Source organism: Apodemus sylvaticus, chromosome 14 (assembly GCF_947179515.1).
Source record: "Apodemus sylvaticus chromosome 14, mApoSyl1.1, whole genome shotgun sequence".
NCBI lineage: Eukaryota > Metazoa > Chordata > Mammalia > Rodentia > Muridae > Apodemus > Apodemus sylvaticus.
This window is the reverse complement of record NC_067485.1, coordinates 47,069,068-47,079,991: the sequence shown is the minus strand read 5'-3', so window position 1 is coordinate 47,079,991 and position 10,924 is coordinate 47,069,068. Positions and strand designations below refer to the sequence as shown.

General features: G+C 42.9%; 1 protein-coding gene across 1 annotated transcript in view; it reads right to left on the bottom strand.

Moving 5' to 3' along the window:
• Window positions 1-237: 237 nt before the first annotated feature.
• Epdr1 (ependymin related 1) overlaps window positions 238-10,924 on the bottom strand; it is a 31,984-nt gene continuing 21,297 nt past the window's right edge. Inside the window, exons 2-3 of the mRNA XM_052157290.1 lie at window positions 9,152-9,360; window positions 238-1,761 (exon numbers count right to left, since the gene is read on the bottom strand). Coding sequence (XP_052013250.1) covers window positions 1,565-1,761; window positions 9,152-9,360 — 406 coding nt within the window. The 3' untranslated portion in view covers window positions 238-1,564. The remainder of the gene's footprint in view (window positions 1,762-9,151; window positions 9,361-10,924) is intronic.

Sequence of the window (10,924 nt, the reverse complement as noted above, 5' to 3'; positions counted from 1 at the left end):
TTCTGATTAGTGGTGAGGACTGACTCAGGAAGACAGATCAATACTGCCTCTGAAGCTCTCTTCTGACCCAGGCAACTGAAAACTGAACTTTATGAAAGATGAGTCTTAGTTGCTCTGAAGAAAACTAACTTGGTTTTGATTATGGGAAGTACTTTATTTACTTATAGAAGGATTTTATCTTCCTTACAATTCAGTTCATCTGTATTTATGACAAAAACAAACAACTTCAAAGAATAATTTGTAGGGTGTCATTAAATTTGTTTAATTGTATGGATAAATTACAATATAGATGGCTATATCATAAAGCAAGCATCATACAGTTCTCTTGATAACAAAAGATGATACACAGCAAAATGAAACGTAGCGATAGAAGAATCTAGAAAAGTAAGTTGTGTTACTACAAGTCTCCCTAGCAACCAGAAAAACCAACCCTGTTTAATTAGGTGAGGAAAAGAAACACTGACAGAGCTGGTGAGCTCCTTTCTATAAAAGTTAAGGGCACAGACTACGTGCCAGGCACTTGCTTGGGGCTGGAGATATTAAAGTAAACAGAACATGGTACCCGTACTCAAGGGGTTCTTACCCAGGATAGCAGAGGTCAGTTGCTAATAATCAAGAAATCCTTACACAGCATAATGAGTATTGTGAGCAAGGCATGCCAAGCTGTAAGGTGCAATGAATGCAGGCATGGGAGCAGCTCACAGAGGTCACATGTGAGCTAACCTTGGAAGCATGAGCAGTAATCATACAGACACAGTTGTGGTGAAAGAGATTTCAGGAAAGACGAGGCAAGGGCTGCTAGCCTAGTGCATTTAATACTTAAAGAATTAGAGTAGCAGAGAATTCTAGGCCTTACTTGGGGTGTCTTCCTGTTCAGTGCTGTTTTGGAAGCCTGTTTGCTCACTAGAGAAGACACGAAGGTTCAGCACAGCAGCCAGCACTCTTGCACACAAAGCAGCACACAGGGCTCTTGCTTCACTTCCCATGTAAATGCTAAGACTGTCCAAGCCGCCCACATAAAACTTCCTTTCCCTTCAGAGGAATCATTACTTTGTATTACAAGTTTCTACTTCCTTGCAGAATTATCTACATCCAGCAGGCCATGCCGCAAAATTCAAGTCTAGAAAGAATCTTAAAGGGTCATCTCGTAGTAGCCAGGTGCCAGAGTAGTATCACTGGGAACTGTCGCTACCCTGGTGCAGACAAGCAAGGGACTTTCTTTGTAAGGAGAGAACTGAGCAAAATTATTCTATTTCTTATTATCACCTTCAATTCTTATTGGCAATAATAAAAGTCTCACTCTCCAGAGGCAAACTCCTTGTGCTGGCCCCACCCCCACCCTTTCCTACTCTATGGCACTGACTACACACCTGCTCACAGAAAGGATGGCCCCAGTTTCCTTCCAAAAACATAACTGAGTAGTCACAGTCAGATGTTCAAGCAGGTCCACATAAGGTTTATCTTCCTAGAATTAGCTTTATTTCCAGTGCTTTCCAACTAGTCTCTAATCCATTTCCATACAAGGTCACTAAGAACTGAGGTTGTGGCTTCTGCTCCTGCAAGTTCACAAGGAGCAGTCCTCATTCATCTTCTCTGGCTGTGCTGTCTGGCATGTGCTCGGTGGGGTGAACACAGAGGGGTCCTTAATGCCTAGCTGTACATCAAAGAACCTCGTGGACAGAACCACAGTGTAGTTCCTGATGAAGGTCTCCTGGACTGGATAGCAATCCTTGGCTGTATAAACACCGATCCAGGTTTCATCTGAAGAGGAAAAAAGTTGACCTTTTCAGAGAGCAGACAGGCAAAATCTGGAGCATTTTTATAAAATGCACTTTTTAACTTTGTTCAAGGACTCAGTACGGAGGCATTCACATTGGTTTATAACAATCGTAATTACTTACCTTACAACATGCCCAAACTGAGAACTCTTATCTGTTGAGTGGTTTCTGATCTTCCTCTCCTCACATACCTTGCAACAGTCATGCTACTGACTGACTGTCTGATAGATTTGGGCACTTCATGCACACAGTATTTATCGTTTATGATTGGCTTGTTTCCCTTTACATAATAGCCTCAAGTTTTATTCATGTTATTACATATACCAGAATTCCCTTCCTTTCAAATTATTGAAATTATTATTTGGTGGAAATAATTATTTGGTGGAAATAATTTTACATAGTATCACATTTTGTTTATCTACTTATCTGCTGATGGCACCTGAGTTGTTTCTAACAGTATAATTGTAGGAATAAAACCAGTGTGAGGAGCAGGCATGGCAGCCAGTCTAAAATGGCGCCTGGGATGGTTGCCAAGTTACATCACTCAGCAACGCTCCCCCACATTCCCCTTTAAGAGTCATGTATGCACTGGAGTAGTGTGCATACACCCTTTGACGTCATATTAGGCCATGCCCAGGCCATCGTCTTGATCCTATCATGAGCCTCCACGTGGCGGTCGCTGATTGGTGCAGGCTGGGATATATAACTGGGGCAACGGGCTAGGATCGGGGGCTTCCTGAAGTAATGTTCCTGAATAAACTGCCTCGAGAAGAGTCTCCCGTGTTGTCTCTCTTATTCAGCTGGACTGATTTGGTAGCGACAAGTGGTGGCCTGTACGGGGATCTCAGAACTCTTCGCAGTCAGGGCAGCTAGCTGGTAAGTTCCCGGGTAAGTGGGACAAGTGAAAGTTCTCGGGTTAAGAGACAATAAGGTTCCAGGTTTGGACTATAACTCATTATGGGTAACATATCTTCTAATAGATCTTTGCTTGCAGCGCTTAAGAGCCTGTTAGAAGCAAAAGGGTTAGAACTGAAAGAATCTACATTGCAGAAATTTCTTTGGGCTGTGGATGAAGTTGCTCCCTGGTTTGCTGTCTCAGGACATTTGACTCTCCCAAGCTGGGATAAGTTGGGAAAGAATATAGATTTTGCTAGGGAGCAAGGAATTGTAAGCCCAGGTACACAATCGATATGGAAGCTCGTTCGTTCTTGCCTTGTAGATCGAGAAGGGGAGTGTACAGCTGAGATTGAAAGAGGAAGTGCAGCTCTTGAGCAAGTCAAAGAGGAGCATTCAGTAAAGTCAGAGAAGGGTGACATCTCTGATAGTTCTGAGGATGATGAGCTGGAAAAGTTAGTGGAGGAAATGGAGTCCGTGAAGCTGAAAGTCCAGCCCTCAGCCCCAGGACCACCTTGTCCTCCCCCGTATGCTCCTCAGCCATCTACGGCATCTGGAGGACGTAGTTTGTGCCCAGAAGTTTGGAAAGAGTTGAGCACCCAGGGTTGTTTTCCTGTTTTTCAAAACCAGCAGGGAAACCGTCATCATGAGCCTTTAGATTGGAAGATCATGCAAAGATTAGCAGAAGGGGTTTGTGCCTATGGCACTAGTGCTGCCTATGTTATTTCCATGCTTGAACACCTCCACCGATATTGCACGACCCCTCATGATTGGCAAAATTTGGCTCGTGCTTGCCTTTCCCCTGGGCAATATCTGGACTGGAAGATGATCTTCATTGAACATTCGGCTGAGCAAGCGGCAGTAAATGCAGCCAATGACCAGCCTGCTTGGGGACAGGACATGCTTCTAGGACAGGGTCGCTTTGCCAATGCTCAGACTGGATACCCCCTTCAAGTGTATGATCAAATTAATCAAATTGCTACTAGAGCTTGGAAAGCCCTTCTGAACAGAGAGGGGAAGTAGCAGGAAGTCTAACTAAAGTCATTCAAGGACCAACTGAGCCTTTTGCTGATTTTGTGGCACGAATGGTTGAAGCAGCAAGCAGAATTTTTGGGGACGCTGATCAGGCCATGACATTAGTGAAACAATTGGTTTTTGAACAATGTACTAAAGAATGTAGACAAGCAATTAAGGGCAAAGGCCTAGAGGTATGGATGAAAATATGCAGAGAGTTAGGAGGTCCCCTAACTAATCTGGATTAGCTGCTGCTGTCATGCAAGCATCCCACAAACAATCTGGAGGTAAGCAAGGGAGCTGCTTTAAATGCGGCCAACCTGGCCATCTAAGGCGGCAATGTGCCCAGATGCAAAATCAGGAAAGACCATGGCCTAGAACGCCTGGTCTGTGTCCCAGATGTCATAAGGGTAATCATTGGGCCAATGATTGTAGATCAGTGAAGGATATTTCAGGACAACCCTTGACAGCTGGATGTGGTGGAGCCAGGCCAAAAAACGGGGCACGGGGCCCTCGTCCTCAGGGCCCTCAAATATATGGGGCAATGTCGGAAACATGGCCCGATCTCTGGCCTCCAATGCAGTGGAAGCAGTTGGCCCGCGCAGGCGAGCAACCTCAGGAAGCCCAGGACTCATCCTCTGTTCCACCACCAGACTCATATTAACACCTAAGATGGGACCTCAATTAATTGGGACTGATTTTAAAGGGCCCTTGCCACCAAATACTGTAGGCTTACTAATAGGAAGAAGCTCAGTTACCATGCAAGGTTTAGTTATTCATCCTGGAGTGATTGATTCAGATTTTACAGGTACAGTCAAAATCATGGCTTCTTCCCCTAGAGGAGTGTTTTCAGTTTCACCCGGTGATAGGATAGCTCAATTGTTAATTCTGCCCAGTTGCCATGGACTCTTTCCTTCTCATAACAAACAAAGAGAAAATAAAGGGTTTGGCTCTTCAGGAGGTTCTGCGGTGTATTGCTCCTTGGAGCTGGAGGCTCGACCTTTGCTTTCCTTAGAAATTAATGGTAAAATCATACTTGGGCTTCTGGATACTGGAGCTGATAAAAGTATAATCAGTAAAAAAAAACTGGCCAGCGAATTGGCCTTTGCAAGTATCAGATCAAATGTTAAGAGGCTTAGGATATGCACAAGAACCAAAAAGGAGTACACAAATTTTGAGGTGGAAAGATGAGGAAGGCCATGTTGGGGAGTTTCAACCATATGTTCTGGACGTTCCTATTTCCCTGTGGGGAAGAGACCTCTTGACTGAAATGGGATATGTACTCTCCAATGAGGGGGTATATAGCTCACAATCACAACAAATGATGCAGAAGATGGGACACAGGTTTGGACAAGGGTTGGGAAAATATTTCTCCCCGATCCCTGTAATATCTAAAGAACTCACAAGAAAGGGATTGGGTTTTTCCTAGGGGCCACTGGGGAGGCTCTCCCCATTACATGGAAGTCTGAGGATCCAGTATGGGTTCCTCAGTGGCCTTTACCCTCAGAAAAATTACGGGCCGTCCACAAGTTAGTGCAGGAACAATTGAGCATGGGCCATATTCAAGCTTCTACCTCTCCTTGGAATACCCCAATTTTTGTTATTAAGAAGAAGTCAGGAAAATGGAGGCTCTTACATGATTTACGAGCAATTAATAAGCAAATGATGCCCATGGGCCCAGTGCAAAGAGGTCTGCCTCTTCCATCCACTCTGCCAAAGCAGTGGCCTTTGATAGTTATTGACATAAAAGATTGTTTTTTTTTTCTATTCCACTCTATGAGAAAGATATGCAAAGGTTTGCTTTTACAGTTCCCTCAATAAATCATGCATCTCCCGATTTATATTATGAATGGGTGGTTTTACCTCAAGGAATGGCGAAAAGTCCTACCATATGTCAATTATATGTTAGTAAATCTTTAGAAAATGTGAGGCAGCACTTTCCTAAGCTTACATGTTTGCACTATATGGATGATATTCTGTTATCTGGGCCTACTGAAGAGATGGTGAAGGAAGCTTATCAGTGATGATACAGGATCTTAAGAAAAGAAATTTATATATAGCACCTGAAAAGGTTCAAAAGGATCAGGTAGTTAATTATTTGGGAGCCAAAGTATATCCTGATAGGGTGCAACCTCAAAAGATTAGTTTAAGAACAGATCATTTGCATACCTTAAATGATTTCCAGAAATTATTAGGAGATATACAATGGGTTCGTCCCTATCTAAAATTAACAAATAAAGAATTACAACCCCTGTATGGTATTTTGCCAGGAGACCCAGATTTGACTTCTCATCGTTCTTTAACAAAAAATGCTAAAAAGGCTTTGAGTCTTGTGGAATCACATATTGAGCAGGCTGCTCTTCCCAGGCGAGAAGTGAATTCTCCTATTTTGTTATGTATCTTACCAACTGAAGTACAACCTACAGCAGTGCTATGGCAGCATGCTCCCTTGCTGTGGGTACATCCTAGAATTTCTCCAGCTAAAACGTTGTCTCATTATCCTACCGCTGTTGCTCAGTTAGCGTTAATGGGAATTCAACAATATTTGCAGTATTTTGGATCAGAGCCTGCGAGTCTAATTATCCCCTATTCCTCTCAACAATTCGAAGTACTTACAGCCACAGTTGATGATTGGGCTATAGTGCGTTGTATGTTTGGTGGCACTATTGATAATCATTATCCCAAGGATCCATTGTTACAATTGGTTAAAGAACATCCCATAATATTTCCAAAAAGGACTTCTACCGTGCCTTTGAAAGATAGCCCTGTAATATATACTGATGGCTCAAAGACAGGAGCGGGAGCTTATGTTCTTTCTGGCTCGCCGCCAGTAGTTATTTCATTCCCACCTGCATCGCCACAGGTAATTGAGCTGCAAATAGTAATGTGTGTCTTTGAACAGTTTCTTGGTTCCTACAATTTGATTTCTGATTCTTTATATGTTGTCAATATATTAAAACATTTGGAGATTACTGGACAAATAAATTTGAAAAGTATTATTGGGGATTTATTGGTTCAATTACAAGCCATGATTTGGCAAAGAGATCATCCATTTTTTGTACAACATATTAGAGCACATACTGGATTGCCAGGACCACTGGCTGAAGGTAATGATTTGGCAGATAGAGCCTCTCACTCTATTTTTGCGTTTTTTAATTCCACCCCTTTTGATTGTGCTCAAAAGTTTCATTCCAATTTTCATGTAAATTCAAAGACGTTAATGGCTAAATTTAAGATCACTAGGGCAGAAGCCAGGGATATAGTAAAAAGTTGTACCTCCTATGCCCCTTTACTTCCTCAAGCCTCTTTGGGTGTTAATCCACGAGGATTGCGCCCTTTGCATGTTTGGCAGATGGATGTGACTCATATACCAGAATTCGGAAGATTAAGATTTGTGCATGTTTCTATAGATACTGCCTCTGGTGTAATTTTTGCCTTCCTCCATAGTGGAGAGGCTACTAAACATGTTATTGCTCACTGCCTGGAGGCTTGGAGTGCATGGGGTATGCCCAGCTCTCTGAAAACTGATAACGGTCCAGCATATACTTCTTCATCCTTTGTTGCCTTCTGCCAAGTTATGGGAATTTCCTTAGTACATGGCTTACCCTATAATCCTCAGGGTCAGGGTATCATCGAATGTGCCCATCGCACGTTCAAAGAATGTCTTCTTAAACAAAAAGGGGGAATTGGCCAAGGCAGAACCCCTAAAGAACGTGTCTCTCTTGCTCTTCTGACTTTGAATTTTTTCAATTGGATATACAAGGGCGCTCCGCTGCTGAGCATCATGCTTATCCTGATACCACTGAAAAGGGACAAGTGATGTGGAAGGATATTTTGATGGGCAAATGGCATGGCCCTGACCCTGTGTTATCTGGGTGAGAGGGTCTGTTTGTGTCTTTCCACAGGATCAAGACAAACCACTGTGGATCCCAAGATTGACTGGGGTAATCGCCACACGACCTATTTCATAGTACAAGGAAGATGAAGCCATGGATACTGTTGGTGGGACTGCTCCCACTGATGCTTCCTGCCTTACCTTTCGATGGAGATATAGCTGCCTTTTAGGACTGAAGCCATGTCCCATCTGAAGGAGTGGGCGGGCATTGGGTCCCTAGTCATATGCCTGACTCTGATTAGCTTCCTCGTGTTGAGGTGTGTGTATAAAATGAGGATGAGACAGTTGAGATAACAAGTGCTAATGGTGCAAGCCTTCAGGGCTATCGAGGTGGGTCAATCCCCTCAAGTATGGCTCGGCATGCTAGAGAAGTAGTCAATGACGGGTGAGATCTCGTGGACGTGTTACCAACCTAAGACACAGAGCAAACCAATGCTGTTTGTATCTTGATGATGGGTAAGGAACAGTGTTGCACGGGACAACCTAAGTCAGGCATTCTCTCTGCCATTTTTGTAAAATAAAGAAGGAGGAAATGTGGGGAGTGGGCACAGCAGCCAGTCTAAAATGGCGCCTGGGCTGGTTGCCAAGTGACATCACTCAGCAACGCTCCCCCACATTCCCCTTTAAGAGTCACGTACACACTGGAGAAGTGCGCATGCGCCCTTTGACGTCCTATTAGGCCATGCCCGGGCCATCATCTTGATCCTATCATGAGCCTCCATGTGGCAGTCGCTGATTGGTGCAGGCTGGGATATATAAGTGGGGCAACGGGCTAGGATCGGGCGCTTCCTGAAGTAACGTTCCTGAATAAACTGCCTCGAGAAGAGTCTCCCTTATTCGGCTGGACTGATTTAGTAGTGACAAACCAGTATAAATAAGGGTGTACAAATAGCTATTTCAGCTTCTGTCATCCTGTTTTTGAGCATTTATTCAGAGTTTGATGCTCTGGACCATATGGCAATTTTATGTTTAATGTTTTGGTTAAATGCCATATTGTTTCTCACAGACTGAATGTCTACATGTTTCAAAACCACCTCAGAATTTAAAAAAAATGCTTTGTATCAAAGTAGGCCTGTGTGTGTGTTTAGAATAATGGAGCAGGCCTGGACATGGCAGTTTTAGGAAGCAATGGTAGAGAAGTAAATGTTGGCACCTAATTCAGGAGTATTATTGGAAAAAATTCCTTTAGGTTACAGACCAAAAGAATTTCATGAAAAGTCTACAGCAAAGGGTCACCCCATTAGATTCAAAATGACAGAGGCATGCAAATGACACTAGAAGATGGATGTGTTTCAACAACCTGATAAGAAAATAGTAACACTCTGACAAGCTAGCCTTATAGATCTTCAATAAACTTGTCTATGATTTTACCCTAAAAAAAAAAAAAAAAAAAAAAAAAAAAGAAAATAGTAACACATAATTGCCAAGTACACAAGGGACTTACATGGGCTTTAAAACCACATATTAGCATGTGACTTTCCCCAACGACTACATCCAGTAAGGCACTTAGAAGAGTATATTCCCCAGCATACACCCCGAGATGCAACATGGGAGCCCTTCCCATCCTTACACGATCTGGCTGTTCTTCTGTCAGACCATTCCTGGACCACAATCTGCTCCTGAGGCCCTCCGATGGAGTACTGATCTTCAAAGGTAGAATTCTGGGGAATGTCAAGAGGATCCCAGGATTCTGTCAAGGGGATCTTTGCACACTGTTTGGTGGCTTGTTCAATCTGGAACATTACTCCATCCTTATAGAGCAAAATGTATTCAAATAATCTGAAATAAGGAATCACAGAAAATAGTTAAAAACGTTTATGTTAAAAATAAGCATGCCTTTCATCAACACAGAGTCCAAAGACCTTTGATATAAAGGATCATATAAATTATTTTTAAAAGATTGCAAATTGTTTGTTCTTTATAAACTTTATTCACACTTATCCATCCAACTGTGGAAAAATTAAAACTTAGAGGCTGAACTTGACTTTTCAAGGTGAATTTTTACCTGTGAAGCACTACATGCTGGACCCCAGGCTTAAGCCCCTGAAATGAGAGGCATGTGGGTTTGACAGCTGGCTTACAGTGACTTGTTTGGTAGGATAAGGGAAAATTTCACGTTTGTTGCATTAAATCAAGGAATTACAGAAATATCCTGAAAGTCAGAACTCATTGCAGAGAGATAGACAAAATACCTGCATCTGCTGCCTAGATAACCTTCAGGAATGAATTGCTATCTTGATGGAAGGCACTCTGTATAGCCTGATGAGCCTGGGGCAGCAAGGCAAAGGCCAAGGAACCTTTAGAGTAAACGACTAACAGAGCCAGCCTGCCTTCCTGCTTCCTAATCTCCTGTAGTGACAGAGCCTGCCTGCCTGCTTCCTAACCTCCTTTAGTGACCTCATACACACCCTGCCTGCAGGGTGAGAGGGGGACTCATGAGCCTTACACCTGTATCTGATGCAGAAATCTCTAGGTATGCTATGGTGTCCCTCTTAAAGCTAAGTGATCTGGGTTCTTTGAAAAGCCCCTGGGCACACAGCCATTTCAGAGTGAAGCCAAGACCTTAGAGAATGCTTTTAATACGTGAAAGGAGACTGCTCACTATGGGCCAGGAGGATAACTGAGTGGCAGAGCACCTGCCTGGCATGGCTTCCATCCCAGTACCATGAGGAAAATGGGCGACCAATAACGATCTTTGCTCGATGAGCCTCAGGCTTCACAAATCATGTTCATGCAGGATGTATGCTCTCTATTCCAAGTCTGTGTTTGAAATTATATTTGTCAAAATAAAGTATTATCAATAATGTTACCCATTTTGTCAAAAGTGTCACTGTTAGCATTATACTTTCCATGAGGTGGTATAGAAATATGATCATGACCTCATTTTATTTATCTATATCTACATCTACATCTACCTCTACATCTATATCTATGATCATGACCTCATTTTATTTATCTATATCTATATCTACATCTACATCTATATCTATATCCCTCTTATTCCAGAAAAGCAAGAACCAGATTATAAGGGGGGAAAGTGAATCAAAAGATGATATGCACTTAAAGGCAGGCATGAATGTAGAAAGAAAAAAATGTGCATTTATGAAATATTGCTTAAAAAGGGAGGTGATGTTGGGCTACAGAGATGGTTCAGTGGTCAAAGTGCTTGTTAGACAAGCATAAGGTCCTGGGTTTGTCAAAAGGTTCCTGCAGTTCCAGTACCGGGTGAAATGGAGGGTTGCCTGAAGCTCACTGGATAGGCAGCATAGTTTCAGATTCAGTGACAGACAAATCCAAAATCAAAGTGAAGAGTGGCCAAAGACAGGTACCTGGGGTCCACCAC